Source organism: Triticum dicoccoides, chromosome 7A (genome assembly GCF_002162155.2).
Source record: "Triticum dicoccoides isolate Atlit2015 ecotype Zavitan chromosome 7A, WEW_v2.0, whole genome shotgun sequence".
NCBI lineage: Eukaryota > Viridiplantae > Streptophyta > Magnoliopsida > Poales > Poaceae > Triticum > Triticum dicoccoides.
In genome coordinates, this window is record NC_041392.1 from 621,093,965 (window position 1) to 621,116,314 (window position 22,350).

The following is a 22,350-nucleotide window of genomic DNA, read 5'->3' on the forward strand; positions in this document are numbered from 1 at the left end:
GCGTATTTCGAGATTAGAATTTGTCACTCCGATTGTCGGAGAGGTATCTCTGGGCCCTCTCGGTAATACACATCACATAAGCCTTGCAAGCATTACAACTAATATGTTAGTTGTGAGATGATGTATTACGGAACGAGTAAAGAGACTTGCCGGTAACGAGATTGAACTAGGTACTGGATACCGACGATCGAATCTCGGGCAAGTAACATACCGATGACAAAGGGAACAACGTATGTTGTTATGCGGTCTGACCGATAAAGATCTTCGTAGAATATGTAGGAGCCAATATGGGCATCCAGGTCCCGCTATTGGTTATTGACCGGAGACGTGTCTCGGCCATGTCTACATTGTTCTCGAACCCGTAGGGTCCGCACGCTTAAGGTTACGATGACAGTTATATTATGTGTTTATGCATTTTGATGTACCAAAGGTTGTTCGGAGTCCCGGATGTGATCACGGACATGACGAGGAATCTCGAAATGGTCGAGACGTAAAGATTGATATATTGGAAGCCTATATTTGGATATCGGAAGTGTTCCGGGTGAAATCGGGATTTTACCGGGTTACCGGGAGGTTATCGGAACCCCCCGGGAGCCATATGGGCCTTCATGGGCCTTAGTGGAAAGGAGAAAGGGGCAGCCCAAGGTGGCTGCGCACCTTCCCCCTCCCCTAGTCCTATTAGGACTAGGAGAAGGTGGCCGGCCCCCCTCTCTCTCTTTCCCCCCTTGGGAATCCTAGTTGGAATAGGATTGGGGGGGAGTCCTACTCCCGGAAGGAGTAGGACTCCTCCTGCGCCCTCCTCCTGGCCGGCGCCCCTCTCCCCCCTTGGCTCCTTTATATACTGAGGCAGAGGCACCCCAAAAACACAAGTTGATCATTGAGATCTATTCCTTAGCCGTGTGCGGTGCCCTCTGCCACCATATTCCTCGATAATACTGTAGCGGAGTTTAGGCGAAGCCCTGCTGCTGTAGTTCATCAAGATCGTCACCACGCCATCGTGCTGACGGAACTCTTCCCCAACACTTTGCTGGATCGGAGTCCGGGGATCGTCATCGAGCTGAACGTGTGCTCGAACTCGGAGGTGCCGTAGTTTCGGTGCTTGATCGGTTGGATCGTGAAGACGTACGACTACTTCCTCTACGTCGTGTCAGCGCTTCCGCAGTCGGTCTGCGTTGGGTACGTAGACAACACTCTCCCCTCTCATTGCTATGCATCACATGATCTTGCGTGTGCGTAGGAAATTTTTTGAAATTACTACGAAACCCAACACTATTCTCATCATATCAATCTCCATCACTTTAATCTTGCTTTGCTTTTTTACTTTGCCTTTACTTTTTACTTTGCATCTTTATACCAAAAATACCAAAAATATTATATTTATCAGATCTCACTCTCGTAAGTGACCGTGAAGGGATTGACAACCCCTAATCGCGTTGGTTGCGAGTAGCTATCGTTTTGTGCAGGTACGAGGGACTTGAGCGTGGCCTCCTACTGGATTGATACCTTGGTTCTCAAAAACTGAGGGAAATACTTATGCTACTTTTCTGCATCATCCCTTCCTCTTCGGGAAAACCAACGCAAGCTCAAGAGGTAGCACTAGAATACTCCCTCCTCAAGCTCTACAAATATGTCCAGATCCTCTTCGTATCCGGGGTCAAGGTCCCGATTACGGTTCTCCGGCTGTGGAGCGGGGCTATAGATCCCCGCTATAACCTTTCGCCATTCCTGTTACAAATGGAAGGGTTAATGCCAATTAAACATGACTCAGGGAGAGGATTGAGTAGAGTGATGGGATTAAAACTCACCCAGCTAGGAGGATTGTACATAGAAAATCCTTCCTGGAGCGTAAGACGAGTGAACTCCTCTTTCTCCCCTTTATACAGATTGGCCAATATTGTGGCCAGGGCGGCAAGGGAATCGGGACCCTTTCGTCCACAGCGCGAGGCGTCATCTTCCCCATTGTAGTGCCACATGGGAAGCCACCTGAACTGAAGCGGCTGAACACCTTGCACTATGGAAGTGGCCATTACCTCGATTATTGGTAATCCGGACTGGGCGAGTATCCTTATCTTGCCCATTAATTGTTGGACTTCCGCACTATCTTCCTCCTTGAGGCTCCGAGGACGCCGATTGTGGCGTTTCTTTAATGGAGCATTGGTAAATTCGGGAAGGCCCATCCGGACTTGGTCAGGGAGAGCAATGTCCTCAATATAGAACCACTCTAAGGGCCACTCTTCGGACGCCTTCATCGACGTGCCGGATAAGTATCATGTCCTGGCTATGCGCCATATTTCGACGCCGCCCACCTCAAATATAGATCCCTTTTGGGAGCGAGGGACGAGGCAGAACAGTTTCCTCCATAGCTCGAAATGGGCCTCGCAGCCCAGGAATAGCTCGCAAAGAGCAACGTAGCCCGCGATGTGCAGAATGAAACCCGGCGTGAGATTGTGCAGTTGGAGGCTGTAGTACTCCAGAAGACCTCGGAGGAAGGGGTGGATTGGAAACCCGACGCCTCTTATTAAGAAAGATGTAAAGCACACTCGCTCCTCCCTGGTTGTATTGGGGAAATTTTCCGTCAGGGCTTCGCCCCTAAAGGAGGCTAATCCTGCCCGGACAGGGACTAGGTCCGCGGGGGGGGGGAGGAATCCCTGCGTTTGAAGCTTACTTAGTTGGCCGTGGGATACTGAGCATTTCCTCCAATCGCCTTTTTCGGAGCCATGGGGGCGGGAGGAAGAACTTGGAACGCTAGCCATACTGGAATGGTTTCTCCTAGCAAGCTCTAAGGATTTTTTCCGCTCGGTGTGGAATGGGATTTGAGATCCGGTCCCTTTAAATAGACGCCCTTCTTACATGGCCAGGGTGGTATGTGCAAAAAGTACTCTGACCTTTCGTGTTCGCTTGACACATGGAAGCCGAAGCAGTGGAAGCGCAAAAACTAATGGGTACGACATTAAATGAAAAACCGAGTATGACTCTTCGGATCAAACGCTTTGAAATGTTCAGAGAAAGAACCCGCCTTGCAATACCGAAGACTATCAGTGCGCCGGACACCGAGCCAGGATTGCACCACCCCTCCCCCTGTCGATGTGGAAAACGGCACGATCCTTCCAACTCACACAAAAAATTTAAAAAACCCACGCCCCACTGGTAGTAGCCGGTCAATCTTGATTATTTTGGCCGCTATCCCTTCCCCCCCTAATTTGGCGATGCGACTACGAGCGGTTCGAGCGACGCGGCGGGTGGTGCGTGCGGCGGATCTGCGGGTGGTGGTCATCGTGGCCTCGCATCGACCATGGCTGCTTCCTCCTCTCCGTCGGCCACGACGGCGCTACTCTACCCAGCGGACTCGGACGATGTCATGCTGAGTAGTGTGGCACCAGTTGGAGCGGTGGAGCACACCTGCGCATCGTCACCACGAAGAACACGGCGGGGCAATAGTCGGTGCGGATCCGCTTGCTGCTCTCTGACGTCGTCCACGCCTAGTAGTCCATGCTCGCCATCGCCCACAACTGCCTCGCCACCAAGGACGCGCGTCTGATCCGTCGTCAAGATGCAGTATAGTACGCCATTACCTGCGACACCATCAAGAACCACAGGTGCGTCAACCGGCCAACTCGCGTACTGTTTACAGTCCCAGTCCCCACGCATGGGTCTGCTGGTATGGTCGGGTCGCATTGGTCCTCTAGAAAATTTGATCTTGCTCTGCTTGCCTTGATTGTTGGGGGTACTGATTGTTCATAACTGTGACTAGCGGATCTTGTGGAAGATTCTTGGTGGCAGTTAGGCCTGTAGATGAGGAGTTTCACTGTTGTTTGTCTTGCATTGTACTATGAAGATTTAGAGATGCCAAATGTAGAGTGTCTGCTGTGTAAGCTCTAAGGCTACTGTTACAACTTACAACAATCTTTGGGATATAACCGTCTGTAGTGGTAATTGTTTCTCGTGGTTGTCTTCATAGCTAGCCTCCCCGGATTGGGACAATGGAAGAATTAACCATTGTAGTTGCCTTAATAGTTCAGCTTCAGTTGATTGTAATTTTGATATTCATATAGAGCATTTTACTAGCAGAACATGTGGCATTGTTTATTTACTTCTGAGTTTTCATCCAATCCCAGCAGACTAAGCTATCTTTGGTGTCGTGGATAAAATTACTGAAACTTGTGCTTGATCCTATGCTAAATTTTCATGTTACTGGTGTGCCAAGAATTAGCCTGCGTACTGCAATTCCACTGTCGTACAAGTTGTAAAAAAGTACCTACTACACTGTGATTTGATACGGTGTTTGTCTTTTTTGTGAATGTACCATGATCCAATTAAATTAACTTCGTTTTCATGTTTTAACGAATACTAGTGGGTCAGTGACAAGAAAGCTCCAGACTCCTTGAAGTATTTCGGTAGGATAACTGAATAAGATGACATGGTTCTGCAGTCACCGCAGTCCCTATCTGTACATTTACTTCTTGATTGTAATATTGCGATTGGCTATGCCTAATATAAGCTCTCCTTGCACTAAAAAAAATTAGGCCTGTTTTGTGCACCTTAATATAACATCGACATTGAGGCGAGCCGCATCCGACAGATTGCAGAAAGAGGTCACTGAAGGCACCTTCTACTCAACGCGGCCCCGAAATCAGCCGCCAACGGGCATGCAAAGAGAAGGTGACTCACCAACCCTAGCGGGGTGAAGCAGAGCATGCAACTCTTCCATGCTATAGAATTAAGGTTCAGTGTAATAAAAAAAGGTTAATTTGCTTTTGAATCATGCTTTACATTCTTTAGCAACCAATCGCTAGCAGTCTTGTGTCAGATGTGTTGCTTGTTGGTTCATGTAGACATGCCAATGAAAGGCTAATAGAAAAAAATATAGAAAAAACAGTGTTTTGGCATGATTGTCTTGCGTAGACTAAAATTAGTGAGTAAAGAAATTTTGATTTTGCTTCGAGATCCTTTCCTTGAGTTTGTTCCAGGCATAATGTTTTGTTCATATTTTAATTGCAATGCGTGACTTCCAGAGGCAACTATTCCATCTGATGTTTCAGTTCATCATCTCTCAAAGGCAGAGAGCAAAGCAGTCAGGCTTCGACTAGATGTGCAACATCTTGAGTACCTTGATTGGTTATCCTACTGATCCAAATCTATTCTGACAAGTAGTAGATGGATGCTTTATAATATAAAGCGGGGGGAAACCCTTTATCGTCAAATCTATTATGACAAGTAGTAGATGTAATAATTAGTTCTAGGAGAGTATGCATGTTTAATTTGCTATATTGCATTCTGTAATACAAGCTGCAATTGGTTGATTAACCATGTTCTGGATGCAGATAATTTTGAGATAGGATAATTCTTTCCATGTGCATATAGGCTTTATGTGAATAATCTCTGTATCTTCAGTTCTACTATTTGGTTGAGTCCTCTATGATAATTTTGATTTAACTAATTTATCAGTCTTCTCATGAGAGAAGATTTGTATTTGGTTCAGTCAAAAAATCTTATATATATGAGAGATTTATTTACCTTTTAGGTAGCTCAAGTACCCTGATAATAGTAGGCTGATATTACGGTGATATTAATACATTGGCAAATTTGAACAGAACACGGTATCAGAATCTTTGACAGAACGGAGGTTTTGCTGACATGGTTTTTGAGGCTATAATTGTTGAGGTTTAACCCTGGAGAGCTGCAGGCTGCTTATCTTCTTTCTGAATCGTGTTCCTGCTATTTTCTCCGGGCTGACCCTGTAAAGAAATGAGGTTTAATTGTGTATTTATGTCGGTAGTGAGGCTATCAGCTTGCTCTTGGAGGCCATGCATAGAGTCCCATCTATGTTTTCTTGAGAGCTGGCCCTGTAAATTCGAGTTTTCTGTTTCTTAGAAATGATACTGTAAATTCTTCAGTGTATTTTAATGAAGTTTGGCAACAATCCCTTTGAGATAACAGTATTCTTATTAAAGAATAGGTGTTTCCTTGCAAAAAAGAAGAAGTAATGTTGTGTTCATATGATACAAATACGGTCTTTTCAGGAATGTAATTTTGAGGCCATTTTACCGCTTGAAATTCCAGTCAAAACTCAATAAAAAAAACTTTCGAATGGTTGAGGATGCAATTGCAGATACCCCAAATAATATTTCCACTACATCAATGGTCAAATCAATGGTGCCTCATGAGCAAGTGATAAAAATAGATGGCGAAAAAGAAAGAGAAAAACTTAGTACGTATGCATTAGCCTTGATCTGAAGCAGTTGTAAAGAGAAGTCTCGGCCATCCAATCAAGTCTCGTTCTTACTCTGGGAGTGGAAGAAGATATTTAAAGAAATCGACCTCATACGAAAAGGGTCATGCGATGCAGCCGGTGCAGAATTATGTGTGCGAGGCAAATTTACCTTGCAAGTCTATTGTTTCTTACGGCAATGGTTTGGGAGCGCAGTGTCATTCTATAAAAAAATGTCAGTAATGCCTCCCTACACACTGCCGTAAAATTACAACACCATCATTTGTATTTTAGTAGCGTAAGATTACCTCACCCACCTTTGTTTGCCGTGGAAGGTCAGTTTCCCTCCTCCTGGTTTAATCTTACCTCAAGTAATTTATTTCTTACCTTCTAGAGTTTTGGCCGTGGGGTGGGATGGAGTGAGGAATAAAAACGAATAGCGTGACCCTATATATATTTCAAAAATGTTAATGTGTACAAAATAAAAGTTTCTAATGTATACAAAAAAGGTACAATACGTATGGGAAAAAGTAGACATTAAAAATAATAATGAATCAACCTATGGTTGGATGGTTAGGAGGACAGTGGTATCTCAGCGCACTAGGGCTTAATTCCTGGTACTCGTATTTATCCTGAATTTATTTCAGGATTTTCGGCGATGCATGTTCAGTGAGAGGAGACGTTCCCGTCGACTACGAGGCGTCTATGGTAACTTTGTAAAATCTCAAGATGATATGTCGGCAAAGTCTCTTAGAGGTGCTCATTGGGATAGGATGTGCGTGTGTGCGTGTGTACTGGGTTAAAAAAAATAAAATAATATAAAAATGTTAATAATGTATTTGGAAAATATTAAACATGCATATACAAAAATCTAACGTATACAAAAAATAATGTGGATGGAAAAATTAGACATCCAAAAATATAAGTTTTCAAAAATGTTAATCATGTATATGAAAAACATTAACCATTGTGCATATAAAATTTTAAATATTTATAAATATAATATATCAGATTTATAATAAAAATGTATGATGTGTACGAAAAATTTAGACAGCAAAAAATATATTTGAAAAAATGTTAACAGTATATATGAAAAGTTTAAACCTGTATTGAAAATATTTTAGATGTATAACAAAATCATACAATGTGTGTGAAAACTAAAGCTATAATAAATAAATACAAAACCAATGAAAAAACAGAGAGAACAAAAAAAAAGGAAAAAAAGTATAGAAAACCAACAGCGAGCGAGTCCTAAGTTAATGGGCCGGCCCCCTCGCGTTGCGCCTTAACCGAGAGCAGCTTCCATCTCGCGTGAATCTCGCCGGCATTTCCTATTTGGCGCCACAGGCGCCAGTTAACGTGCATTTTGTTAACTGGCGCCTGTGGCGTCCGTAAATGGGCAGGCCCATCTCGGCGCTGGATGACGATTTTTTTTGAAAATTCTGTGTACTTTTTTGAATATTGATGAACTTTTTAAAAATCCCAAAAGTTTTTTTTAGATTTATAAATGTTTTGAATATTGACGATTTTTTTCGAAATTTAAAGAACATTTGTCTGGAAAATGGATGAACTTTTTTTGATTTATGAACTTTTTTTCAGTTCCATGAACTTTTTCTAAAAATACATGAACTTTTTTTCAATTTCTATGAACTTTTTGTGATTTAATGAACTTTTGCTCAATTGGATGAAGTTTTTTTCAATTTGAATAAACTTTTTCCAAATAGATGAACTTTTTTTAAATTGATGAACCTTTTACCAAGATATGAGCCAACTCTTTCAAATGAATGAACCTTTTTTCTTTAAATCTGTAAACCTTTGTTGATTTCATATTTTTAGTTTCGTTACAACTTGTTTGAAAAACTGGGGGCAGCACGCTATTGGGCCGGCCCATGCCAGCAGCGCTCCAGGCACCGGATCGTTAACGGGCGCCTGCAGCGCTGTATAGGAGTCGTTTGATGAATCAACCACTCACCTGTGGAGCTTAAAGACTAAAAAAAGAAACTGTGGAGCTTAATAACAAGACCAGACCACATCCTGTTCTTCTGTTTTTTTCTTCATTTATTAGTTTTATTTATAATCCCAACATGGAAAGATAATTTACTTAAACTTTTGCAAACATTCATCATGCATTTTAAAAATGTTCATGCAGTGTAAAATAATGTTTGTGCAACTTATAAAAATGTTGACAGCATTCAAAAAAATGTGCTATCATTTCAGAAATATATTTACGTGTTAACACAATGTAAAAAAATAAAGTATTTTAGAAAACAAATGTTCATAACAATAAAAAATTGTTCATGACATTTTATACAATAATGTTTACGTGCTTAAAAAATATGTTCATGACACCTTTCCTAAAAAAACAATTATACAATATAAATAAAATGTACGTACAATTTTAGAAAAATGCTCTGTACCATTCCAGAATATGTTCATGATTTTTTTAAATGTTATTGCAATGTCAAAAAATTGTTCATGTAATTTGAAAAACAATATTTTGTACCGTTGAAATAAATGCCCAACGTGTATTTGAAAAATTCTTATCGTGTAATGACCATACATTGTTTGGAAAAAAACTTCTTATATTTGGAAATTTTCGACGTGTATAAAGAAAATGTATAAATGACACTAAAAATAAAAGTAGACATGTATTTAAAAAAATATAAACAGAAGAAACCAAGATAAAACTTATAAATAAACCTAACAAAGGCCACGCATTGAGCAATCGTGATTATTTAGAATTTAGATTGCTGGTAGTACTAATGACTATTCCTACCATAATCAGTTAGTTAGAAATGGGTGTGAATTTTCTGTGATAAGTGATAATGGGTGTGAATTTCGTGCTAATGACAATTGCGTACCATAATCAACATGTTATTGAAGCTAAAGCAGACGGGTGTCTTTACAAAGAAGAAATGCATGGCCTAGTACTCTGTGCACCTCATACATAATTCTTCATCCATGATATTTTTGCAATAATATACAGTTTAAATTAAAATCACGGCCGTCCTAGAAGTCTTTTCGACAATCAAGGCATGGATATAGTGAAGCTATTTACGTATGGTGTAAAAAATTTACATTTTAATTTTTTTCTGTAATGTGAAACCTAAGAGCCGCAATCTCCCTTACACGTAGCCGCTTATGTCTCCCTTCCTCACAGTTGCCGCCTCTTATCTCTCTCCCTCCCTCTCCTTCCGCACTGCTAGAGAATAGTGGTTGCGCTAAGCATCGACACTGGCCAATGATGGCGACGACGGTAAGGTCTGTGCTCGGTAGCTTTTCCGCGACGAGATGCAGAGGGCTAGGATGGCTGCGTAATGGTGGCAGTGGCGGTGGTGTTCCTGACCGTGTCGACGACATGTGGTAGTGAGGCATCGGTGGCCATTATCCTATCTGCAGGTATGCGACATTGGCGGCAGGATTCTGCGTCCCAACGAGGAGGTCCTCTGCTTGGGGTGAGGGTGGCCTTTTCTTTTTTGTCCAGAATTGAACAAAAAAGAAATTAGGGAAGATTCGTGGTCCGGTGATGGTAGGTGGTTTTCGCAAGGGCCGAAGGGTCTTGGACCTTCAAATCCGGCGACAACAATGAGTATGTATTGCCGATCAATTCTGCCGCCACAGACGAGGATGCTGCGGCATGAGAATGGTGCGAGACTTCCTGAGCATCCTGAATTGGGATCTTGGCAGTGTTGGTGACCTTCGTCTCTCAGCGATCTTCATCACATGTGTGATGATGGCCTTTGTCGTTCGGAGACTTTGGTGGCGACCGACTCTTATTGCGGCTCGACTTCCTACTTGTGCGGGTCGTGATCTTCACGTGCATGGCATTTCATGTCAAAACAGTGCTATGTGTGGCTATTGGGATCACGGAAAGAGATGGCGGTATCACATAATGACTCCGATTTGATGGTGCTTCTCGAGTATCCGGACTCAGGCTCTAATTTGAAAACCCTATGCCCGTCCCTAGTTGATTACTCCCTCCGTCCGGGTTTATTGGTCCCAAAGACCAAAACAGCAAGACCAAGAAAAGGTACTTGGTTACAGGGTTGGGAGATTATTAGCACTATTAATGAGCCTTACAAGTGTAGTTTGAAAATCAAAAAATTTTAACATGTGCTATATCTTCGAAAAATTGATCTCATTAATCTCACCTAAGGGTAGATCCTATACTAGTCTCACTCGGTAGTACCTAGCAACGATGGTGTTTTGTTGCCTGGTTAAAGACATTGCTCAAATTTTTTTATTTAAGTTTCAGGGTGAAATACCAGCATCTGACCTTCAATGGTTCGATCCGATGATGAGGACAAAGCTTCGTTGTTGTTTCCAACCCGGAGGCTTGCCACCGGTGAATCTTTCTGATTGCCTTTGCGATGTGAAAATATGGTTGGCGCAAAAGGTCGTTGTTCTAGTTCATTGATAGTTGTTTTTATTGCTTTAGATTTTTTTTCCCTTTGCCTAGTCATAGCTTTGATCTTGTATATGCTTTTATCAGCGTGATTTTTGCGTGTGCGTTGATTTTTTTATCTATTTTTGCGAGAGAAATTTCCAATATATTCATCAATCATGACAGCACATAGAATACAAGATGTAATAAAAATTACAACCAGGTCTATGGACCACCTAGCGATGACTACAAGCACTGGAGCGAGCCGAAGGCGCGCCGCCGCCGTCATCCCTCCATCACCAGAGCCGGACAAACCTTGTTGTAGTAGAGAGTCGGAAAATCGTCGCGCTAAGGGCCGAAAGGACCAGTGCATCAGAGCAGCAACCATCGCCAATGAAGAGAGTTGTAAATCAAAAAAAAATCAAACGTGCAACCACACGAACGAAGACTAACAAAAACTGGATCCATATAGATCCACCGAAGACCAGCACCAATTGAATCTCATGAGATTCAACGGAGACACACCTCCACACATCCTCCGACAATGCTATTCGCAACATCGGGACGGGGATAGGACGTGGGAGACATTATTTTTAGGGAGTGACATCGCCACCACCACACAGCTCCGACCAAGACGTTCAACCTAACAAAAACGAGAACGGGGTCCCTCCCGCCAGCAGGGGGCAGAGATCCTCCGCACCTCCACAGCCCAAAGGCCATCGGAGATGGAGCGGATCGGCGGCGATGCCGGCGGGAGGAGGAAGAAGACTTTTCTTGCGTTGATTTTTTGTCTGTGCATCTCGTAGGTGTCTAGGCGTGTTTATCGTGTTTGTATTTCTTTCATGCTTTTTTTAAACCAATAAAATCACCCTTACCTTAGTAAAATTGCATACGGTGTGTGTGGCCCATCAAGCGGTCCGCGTTCAGAAGATTGACCGAGCGAGTGATCCCCACGGCGAGCAGGACCGCCCCCCTCCCCTCCCCTCCCCCCGTGCATCACGCACAAGCCATACGTGCACACACCGCGGCGTCCGGCGTGTAATAATAAGAAAAGAAAAGTTGGCCACCACGCCGAAACGAACCAAAATAAGCCGGCGAGGCTCACGAGGACAGCCGTAAAAAACCTTTCGACCGTTTCGCCAATCCAAGAACGAAAGAAAACAGAAACGGAGAGCGTGCGTGCGCGCGCGGTTTTGGCTTTTTCCGGCGTGCCGGCGGGGGGCGGCGCCGCAGCACGCACGCAGGAGAGAGAACTCGAGGCACGCTGTGTGCCGCGCAGACGGTTTTCCAACTGCTGTGCGTGAGTGTGTCACACACTACCCATGACCTTATCTCTCTTGTTTTTACCATCTTTGTCACACCGTGGAGTGCTGCTCAACTGCTGTGCACAGCCAGTCACAGAAGAAGCCACGTAACGTCACTCTGTTTTCTTTCTTCGGACGAGGCCACCCGTCGGTGACTCGTGAGCGGCCTTGATTATCTGGAACTTGGGCTTGCCAGATGGCTCTACCAGCACATTCTTCCTCTGCCCGTCTCCAGATTGCTGGTGGCACGTACGTGCAGCAGTGGTAATGACAATTTTCGTACGTGCCACGATCGGTTCGTTAGAGACGGGTACGAATTTCCGCGACAACATGGTAATGGGCACCAATTATCTCCGGCTTGAAAAAACCGGTTGTTTCGATTTGGTGGATAAGCATGCACGTATAGGCTTGTTTAGAAGCAATCTTATCTAAATCCGCTATCTTCTTCTTGCAAATTAATTAAGGGTTTAGTGTTTATTTCTCTCTCTCTCTCTCTGCGCGCCATCTTATCCCGGCCTTATAAATCGGGGCGCCCACGTAGCGGCACGCGAGCACGCGCGACGGAGTCCACACCACGCGCCACGCCACGCCACCGCCCGCGCGCTAGCTCTTCGTCAGGTCCGTCCGTCCGTCGTCCACGCCCACGACCCCGCGCCACATGCCGGCCGTCAGCCGGTTCAACGCCCCCGCCGGCCCGGCGCCCAGCATATAGCCCCGCACACGCCATCCCACCACTCGCGACCGCCGACCCCCGACAGGTCCAGATCATCCATCTTCCCCAGCCTCCACAATTCGAGCTCGGACCAGCTGGTTTAACCGCCATGGGGTGCGGCTTCTCGACGGGGGCGGCGGGCGGCGGGGGCGGGCTGCGGCCGTTCGCGGGGGTGCGGGTGATCCACACCAACGGCTACGTGGAGGACTTCCCCGCGGGCGAGGACGGGGCGCCAGTCACCGTCGCGCGCGCCACGGCCTCCTCGCCCTCCTCGTGCCGGTACGTGCTGTGCTCGTCGGCGCACCTGCTGCAGCCGGGCCGCGCGCTGTTCCGGCCGGACGACGCGCTGCAGCCGGGCACCGTCTACTTCCTGCTCCCGCACTCCATCTTCCAGGCCGAGTCCTCCGCGGTCGACCTCGCCTGCCTCATGAACCGCCTCACCGCGCTCGCGCGCAAGGGCGGCGGCCCCGCGCCCAGCGCTGTCGACGCGCTCTTCTCCGGCGACTCCGCCCAGCGCCGCGGCAGCAGCCCCGAGGCCGAGGGGCAGACCGCCAAGCCGCCCCGCCCCGCCGCCAAGAGCTGCGCCGCCGCCGCCGCCTACGCGGGGCCGTGGCGGCCGCGGCTCGACCGGATCGACGAGTCCATGGGCCGCTCCTCCATGCGGAGCGCCTCCACCCTCAGCAACCGCAGCAGCCAGGACTAGCTAGGATCTTCCTCTGCTCGCCGCCGTTTCGTTTTTGTTGCTTGCTTGCAGTGATTTGCAGTAGTTTTGTACCGCCATCAATGAACTAGATTTTCTCCTTCTGTTAGTCGTCCGTTTTCCCTGCTTGTTCATAATCAATCTGTACATTTGGCAGTGATTTGTACTAGTATCAGAAACCAGATTTCCTACTGTTCTCTTGTCCATTCTCCTGCTTGTTCATCATTAATCTCTATGTATGCGCATGTTTCTCTTCGTGTACGTATTACTAGAAGCTGAGATTAGTGCGGCTAATGATAATGGAGAAGGGAAGAATGAGCGCGGTAGGTTAGGTTAGACAGGTGCACCCAATGTCGTCCCACCATGATGGCGATCTGCGAGTCTTGGGCCCAGTTCTTTTGGCTCAATTCTGAAGAATTACTGGCCGGAGAATCACAATCGCAAAAGAACTCGTTTCTTCCCCAGGAATCATCCGAGAATTATCAAAATCGCTAGTGTATTTGAGAATCATGGAAACTCGGCAATTCTGGCAATTCTAGCCGGGCCCTTAAAAGAAAATTGTTCAGTTTGAACTACTACCCCAATTGGGGACTCAAATTACAGCCAATATGTCACCGGGCCAGCCCCACCGAGCGACTTCATACAACAATTACAGGTTAGAATTACAAAAAAGAACTGGACAGACAATTCTGTGGGCAGACGATTCTGCGGGCAGTTTCCAGAATCATAATTCTCCAGAATTATAGGGCGAAAAGAACTGGCCCCCGACGAGACCCATTCGCTGTGCACTCACTCGCACAACACAAGCAAGCAAAGTACGCAAGTGGAGCACAGTTCGTTTGACTTTGGGGCGGGATCAATTCGTAATCTATCTCCAAGTGGACACAGGAGTGGGGCTGGGGGTCACTCTCCCTCCATGTAATGCCGAGGCTGCCACCTCACCAAACCCCTCGTTAACTTCATTTTCAGACAAAACAACAACACCCACCGAATAATCCATATGTCAATTTGAAAGGAAGAAAAAAAATCCAAATGTCAAACCCCATCTCTTCTCTCCCCGGTTTCAACTCGAATTTAGTACGTACAATTGATTGAAGATACACATACACCCACCCACGCACGCATGGGGAGTTTTGTACGCAAAAGATTCCCGAGTCATTTTACGGAAAAATCAGATATCTAGTACTCTCTCTTTATTTTTATAAGACTTTGAAGACATTTCAGTCAATGTACAAAATAGCCCATTTTAAATTGTCTGAAGTGACTTATAAAAATGAACGGAGGGAGTATATTACCGCTTTCTTTGAGTTCACAAATAAGATTTGGTCAAAGTCAAACTTGATTAACTTTGACTAAGTTTATAGAAAAATATATCAAGATTCACAGTATGAAATTAATACTGTCAGATGCATCATGAAATTAATTTTCATCTCATATAGCTTTAGTATGATAGATGTTACTATTTTTTCTATAAAGTTGGTCAAACATTACAGAGTTTGACTTTGACCAAATCTTATATGCAGATTAAAAAGAAACGAAAGGAGTATACATTTCAAGCCTTATTTTGAGTGTCCATTTTATATCGGACCAAAAAAACAAACTGGCTAATTATCGCCTGCCATTCAATGTGGTTGTGCAGCCGAATCTACTAATTTTGTAGGTTGGGTTTCGGTTAACAACAATTGGCTGCTGGTCCATGGTCGTTTACTCCGACAGTTGGAGTTTCGGTTAACAACAATGGGCTGCTGGCACTTGCAGACGCTCATCACTCACTCCACAGCCCCCATGGGCGCGCTGGATACGGCACATCTCTCTGGGCCACTCTGCCCGTCTACGTCCCGCCACCTAGGCTAGGCCAGTCAGTACGTACTCGCCACATCTCTGTCGCACGACTAATAAATACACGTACGTACTGCTAGCCCGTAGAGGTGGGTAGATAGATGCGTGAAACCAGCGACATAAACGAGGATGGATGGGCACGCAAAAGGTTTTTAACATCGAGTTGGGCGGGCAGTCTCTTTCAGTGCTCTGTTGCCGGGCACGCCCACAGGCAGGGTAAAAACAACAATGTTGTGTGCAGCGAAAGATGACAGCTATCGCTCCTTGCGTTGCCCTGCCATCCACGTTAGCTTTTTTTTTTGACCCGGGCCATAACCCCTTTCCATTAAATGCATAACGGAAATACAAAGTTCAAAGTTCAACGAACACAGACCCAACATAAGCGGCTACAGCATAAGGAAGCAAGAAAGGGGTCAGGCGAGATCAAAGCATCACTAGGAAACCCACTATGAGCACTCGTCATCGAGCAGCCCATCGCGGGGCGAAAACCCAGTGACACCTAGCATCATGCAAACCACTAGACCTAACCAGATCAAGGCAAACTCCAACAGAAATCATAACAGTACTACAACGCCCTGCTCGTAGGCAAAACACAGGAGAGCAAAAGACACTCGCCCAGGAGTGCGATCCACCAAACGGGTAAACACAGTCTCGAAGCTTTTTTGCCTTGGTGGAGTAGAATCAGTTCGTCGTCGATGGAGGTGCACAAATCCTCATCATCGTTGAGGCATTCGATCTCAGCATCTTGGCTCCGCGCTCCATGGACTCTCGATCCTCACCAGCCATCAAACCTGCCAGTATGTCAAAAAGCCATCCACGTTAGCTGACTCACCCTGGGAACTACGACGCCATGGGCGACCAACTTCTTTTTTAGCTGCGCACCTTTCATTATTTTTCACCAAGTTCGTTCAAAAATATGTAGATTTTGCGACATGGAAAGCAATGCCGTCGGGTTCAAACGTGATTTTGCGATTATCGAAAAATATACAGTAGAGAAAAAACAGGGAGGGAAAGTTCAATTTTGGAGATGCGGCCAAACCAAACCAAACTGCAGGTTACAAAAATGTAAAATGGCTTCGATGGCTGCGGCGGTTTGTTCAGAGCAGCTGCATCCATCCTAACCCTTTCGAGAAAATTCTTTATTTGACACTATCTTAAAGTCTGCTTCTTTATTTGACACTGAAAAAAATTACTTTTCTATTTGACACAAGTTCTAAATTTTATTTCTTATATGACATTTTCGTTCATTTTGAGCCTAAATGACACCTGAAAAGACTCTTTTGCCCCTCATGTGGTATGTGTGTGGGAGGCAATAGCGCACACATGCAGCACCGGTGCGAGGGCAGGAGCACACACGCATCAACACATACACACGCACGCGCCCACACACACGCAACAACACGCCCGCGAACGTGCGCACACACACACACACAGCAACACACATGCACGCGCACACACACGCAGCAACACACACGCACGCAGCACACACACACATACACACACACACGCAGGCAGCACATAGGCACGCAACAGCACGCACACACACATGCACGCAACAACACGCACGCGGGCGTGCACACACACGCAGCAACACACATGCACGCGCACACACACACGCAGCAGCACACACAGGCAGCACATAGGCACGCAACAACGCACACACACGCGCGCACGCAGTAGCAAACACACACGCAGCGGCACACATGCACACACACATGCAGCAGCAACACACATGTGCGCGTGCACCCACACACGCAACAGCACACACAAGCGCACACACATACCGCATGAGGGGCAAAATCGTCTTTTCAGATGCCATTTAGGCTCAAAATGGACGGAGGTGTCGTATAGGGAATAAAATTTAAGACTAGTGTCAAATAGGGAAGAGAAACTTTTCCGGTGTCAAATAAGGAATCAGATTTTAAGACAGTGTCAAATAAGGAATTTTCTTAACCCTTTCAGGTACATCTTAACTGCTAACCTACGAAGAGCTGATTTGTGCCGCCACTTGTCGCCGACGCGGCATAGCAGTTGTTGATACAGTAAAAAAAAGTCCAATACAGCCTACACTGGAGTCCGCAATGGCAATGGCAATCTGCCTGCCGCCATTTGTCACTGACGCGATGGTGTCCAGTCAAGTTCTACGCGTGGTCCATCTCTTGACCCCAGGAAATCAAGATGCAACACGGAAGCTTTTCGTTGAGCATCCACAGATTAGGGCCAAATCCAGTGCCCCTGTGCGGTTATTCGGGACTTTGTCAAACCATGTGACGCAGCTTTTGACTACTTTTCAGCACGAGATCAACACACAGGAGATGCATCCACACAAAAGGTAATAAACAAATTAAAAGCGAGCTATGTAAGAAATAGTCACATACTTCACGCTAGCAAATTATATGATTCTCATCTTGTTCTTAGTCTAGACATCAGGACGCTGTATGCCGGTCACCCGGTGAGGACGATCAAATTCTTTCATCATTTTCCTCTTAACATCTTTTCGTGGCCAGGATCACGCCGATTGGCAAGCGGAGAGGGTCGCATCTGGCCTCTGGCCAAATGGTTGCATATCATTATCAACATACCACCTTCTTGCAAAAAGATACGCAATGCTTATGTGTGTTCGAGGAAAAAGTAGTCCACATAGTAGTACAAAAATAACCACCCAATACCTGGTCCGTTGGATGTGAGGAAATCAATTATGATAGCAACATCGAGGTAGGCATCGCCTCAGACTACTCGAGTGATAGATAAGTAAAACAAGACGATATTTCCAAGCCAAAATGTTCCAAGGACAGCCGTATTGATAGTTGACATATATGTCTCATAGCAAGACTCCTCCATCAGACTTAGGGTCCAATTTGACCGACAGCCTACCTTTTTGCATATTTTGTACTCCCTCTGTAAACAAATATAAGAGCGTTTAGATAACTAAAATAGTGATCTAAACGCTCTTACATTTCTTTACGGAGGGAGTAGAAAAGTAAGAAGTATATATATAAAAAAAATCTTCAGGTTCGGAAACTTGCACAATCATGGATCATGGATCATGGATGCTAGCTAGTAATGGCAATAAATTTATACTTCAAGCATATCTCATAGTAGTGAAGTTGGAAAAGTTACTGGTGCCGTGTAGAAGAGAAGCCTTCTGTATTTTCTTCATCGCTGACTTCAATGTACTGTACTGTACGATATGACACGGCAGTACCGCATCTTGACATCTCTTTCTTTGCTCCATCTCCATCCTTACATCCACAACATGTCCCAAATTTTCATTACCAGCATATATAAGTTTGACGCTACCACATAATTCACATGATCAATCAAACCCGCCGAACAATGCCAATGCAAACCCCCTCTCTCCTCAGTTTTAACTCAAATTTACAACTAAAGATACACCCTGCAGATCACCGTTCAGATGTTCAGCCAGTAGGCTGCGCCAACACACATGTGAAAGTTGTTGTGTACGAAAAAGGCTCCCAGTTTTCAGAAATGCGTATTCCAAGCCTTGCTTTCAGTGCTGATTTTTTATCCAGCCTAAAAATAACTAATCTCTCAACTGTCGTGTCATTCGAGGTTGTTGGTCTAGCAGCACCGCGAAATCTAGTTTTGTAGGTCAGGTGTTCATTTAACAACTGCTTGCAGAGACCCATCCCTCCCATTGGCAAGCTGGATATGTCGAATCTCTGGGCCACTATACCCCTACCTGATTAAGTGGTCAGGAATTCCCAGGCTGCTACTACTGGGATAGTATTGGGCATGTCTTTGTCGCGAGAATAAATTAATACCAGTAGTAGAGATGTGTAAAACAGCGACATAAACGATAGACACGCAAAAGCCTTGCATATAATGTTTTTAACATCAACTTTGATGGGCCGTCTCTTTCAGCGCTCTGTGGTGTACGCCCACAGGATAAAAACAACAATATGTTCACCAACCGATGGACCAACTTACAAGCTATCGTTCCATTGTGTTGCCCTCCCGTAGACGATAGCTTGACTAACCATGGAAGTACCGCGCCATGGGTGGCCAATCTTTTGTTTTTTGCGGGTGCCATGGGTGACCAACTCGATGACTAACCTGAACACTGCGGTTTTTTATGAACTATACTAGTTGGTTCCAAAGAAACACTGGTTTTTGCGACGTGATAAGTGACACTGTTGGGTTTGCATTTGAAACACACACTTTCTTAGGATCATGATTTTGTAATTATCAAAAGATATACCACAGAAGGAAAATAGGCAGAGCTGGATTTTGGAGAAAGTGCCAAACAAACCAAACCGCAAAGTTGTAAAAACTGTACGGCTTGGTACAACAGCTCAATGGCTGTGACAGTTTGTTCAGAGCAGGTGCATCTATCCTCACTCTTTCAGGTTGATCTTTAACTGGTAGCTAGGAAGAGCTGATTCGCTGACACAGCGTAGCAGTTGATATGATCAGCCATCCAACACAGCCTACACTGGAGTCGGCAAAGGCACATTGCCTGCCACCATTTTTCACTGACATTGAGAGTGCCCAATCAAGCTCTATGCTTGGACCATCTCTAAATCCCAAGAAATCATGATGCAAGATGTCAGCTTCTTCGTGGAGCATCTATGGATTAGGGGCAAATCCAGTGCTCCAGTGCACTTGTGTAGGACTTTATCAACCCAGTGATGCAGCTTTTGACTACTTTTTCGCAGAAGATCAACTTACAGGAGATGCATCTACACAAAGGTACTCCCTCCGTCCCATAAGCCATAATATAAGACGTTGTTACATCTAGTATGTGAGCATATTAGATGTAATAACATCTTATATTATGAGACGGAGGGAGTAATAAATAAAGGCAACTACACTGGTTGTTAATCTGTCTGCTAAAAGTGAGCTACATAAGAAATAGTCGCATACTCCAGGATCACAAATTGTATGGCTCTCGTGTTGTTCTTGGTCTAGATGTGAGGGCCCTGATGCCGGTCGCTTGGTGAGGACGGACACGTCTTTCTTCATATATATTTTTTCATATTTTCTTAGCCAGGATCTCGTTTATTGGCAAGTGGAGAGGGTCGCTTTTCACCTCTGGCCAAATGGCTGTATATCATCTTCTTATAAAAACATGTGCAATGCTTTTGTGCGTCTGAGGAAACAATTGGCCACATACAAAAAATAAACCACTGAATTATCTGGCCCTTTGGATGTGAGGTTATCAATCATTAATTATGATAGCAACATCAAGATAGGCATCACCTCAGACTACTAATCAACGATGATAGATATGTATACTAAGACGATCTTCAAGATGTTGAAAGACAGGCGTGCTGACAGTTGACATATATATGTCTAATAGCAAGACTCCTCCACCAGACCGACAGTCCAATTTGACCAATAATAACCTACCCTTTTGCATCTTTTGCAGAAGACTAAGAAGTATCAAATTCCTGAATTTGTATAGAAACTTGCATAACTGTAATGCTAGCTAGTAATAGCAAATAACATTCATAATTATACCTCAAGCAAATCTCATAGTAGTGGAGTTGGAAAAGTTACTGGTGCTGTGCAGTAGAGAAGCTTTCTGCATTTTCTTCACCATTGACTTCAATGTAAGACAGGGCAGTACTGCATCTTAACGTCTCTTTCCTCACACCCATCTCCACCCTTACATCCACAACACGTCCCCAGTTCTCATTAGCAGCATATAAGTTTGACGCAAGCACATAATTCCCCTCATGGCCAGGCTCCATGTCGATCACATGATCCATCACCTTCCTCGCTAAATTCATATCTCCATGATCACGGCATGCTCCGGTCAATACACGCCATATTACAGGATCAGGCTTCACAGGCATGGCCAGGACAAACTCAAACGCCTCGTCCAACATGCCAGATCTGCACAACAGGTCCACCATGCTTCCATAGTGCTCCATCCATGGTGTGATGTGATAGTCTACGACCATGGACTTGAACAACCGGCGCCCTTCACTCACTAGCCTGGAGTGGCAACAAGCATTGATCACGCTTAAGAAGATAACCTCGTCAGGCCAGAACCCTTGTCTAAGCATCTGCGAAAACCGAACAAGCGCAGCCACCCCATGCCCATGCACAGCAAGTGCCTGTATCATGGCTGTCCATGAGACCACAGTCCTCACACTCATCGAGTCAAATATCTGACATGACTTCTTCACCCTCCCCATCTTACCATGCATATGGATGAGCGAATTAGCGATACGGGTGTTCTCCAAGAAGCCATTCTCGCATGCATATTCCTCCACCCACTCGCCCAACTCCGACGTACAATCCAATTTTGTGCACGCCGAGATGACTGCAAGCAGGGTGACCTCATCGACCTTGACAACGGCAAGCCTCATCTCGTTGAACACCTCCAGCGCCTCTGCTGGGCGACTGTTCTCGCAGCAGGCATTGATCATGCAGGTCCAAGAAACCACGCTCTTATTCCCCATACCGGCGAACACCGTGCTCGCTTCAGCAAACCGCCCGCATCTCCCGTACATGCTTACCAGCGCATTGAGAACGCGCAAATCAAGAACAGGGATATTCCTGACGGCATATTCGTGGAGCTCTCTCCCGTGCACCAGACTCCTCAGCTGCGCGCACGCAGACAGGAGGCTCGTGACGGAGAGGTTGTTGGGCCGGGAGCCCTCGCCCACCATGGCGGACGCAGCGAGCAGGGCGTGGTGGGGTTGACGGGAGCGCGCGCAGGCGGAGACGAGGGTGTTCCATAGAGGGATGTCCCGGCGGGGGGTTTGGTCGAACAGCTGGCGCGCGGAGGCCAGGCGGCCGGAGGCTGCGTAAGACTTGAGGAAGGACGAGCAGAGGTGGAGACAGGAGGGGAGAAACCCGAGCTTTAGGGCGTGCGCGTGGAGCTGGGCGGCGGAGGCGGCGGAGAGGGCGCCGAGGATGGCCGCGGCGTCGCGCAAGGTGGTGGCGCTGGCGCTCATGGGTCATGGCGGCAGCGGCACACCCGTGGCCGTGGGCATTTGATTTGGGTGCTATTGGGTAAATGACAAGAAAGCCCCTGGGCGCTTCCACAATTTGATATAGGGTCAGTTCCTTCCCACCTTCTCCCAGAATTGTCACTTCATCGTTTTTTACAATGCTTAATTAGTTAATGTCTAATTAGGTAGGAATTATAAAAAAAATGGAATGACAATTTTGATAGAAGCTGGAGAGGGGGTCAATTCTAGAAGAATTGCCCAAAAGAACTGGCTC

At 45.7% G+C, this 22,350-nt stretch overlaps 2 protein-coding genes and 1 long non-coding RNA gene across 3 annotated transcripts; 1 reads left to right on the plus strand and 2 right to left on the minus strand.

Moving 5' to 3' along the window:
• Nucleotides 1–12,429: 12,429 nt before the first annotated feature.
• Nucleotides 12,430–13,514, plus strand: LOC119334562. Its single transcript, XM_037607107.1, has one exon. It carries the CDS (start codon nt 12,718–12,720, stop codon nt 13,309–13,311), a length of 594 nt encoding a protein of 197 aa, XP_037463004.1. The 5' UTR covers nt 12,430–12,717; the 3' UTR covers nt 13,312–13,514.
• A 2,255-nt stretch (nt 13,515–15,769) lies between these two features.
• On the minus strand, nt 15,770–19,508 carry LOC119327870. Its single transcript, XR_005158736.1, has 3 exons — nt 18,268–19,508; nt 17,817–18,045; nt 15,770–15,938 (listed from the first exon to the last, which is right to left on the minus strand). It is a non-coding gene; the product is annotated as an uncharacterized LOC119327870 (long non-coding RNA).
• Nucleotides 19,509–20,397: 889 nt separating this feature from the next.
• LOC119327869 (pentatricopeptide repeat-containing protein At1g11290, chloroplastic-like) lies at nt 20,398–22,122 on the minus strand. Its single transcript, XM_037600944.1, has one exon. It carries the CDS (start codon nt 22,077–22,079, stop codon nt 20,667–20,669), a length of 1,413 nt encoding a protein of 470 aa, XP_037456841.1. The 5' UTR covers nt 22,080–22,122; the 3' UTR covers nt 20,398–20,666.
• Nucleotides 22,123–22,350: the final 228 nt, after the last annotated feature.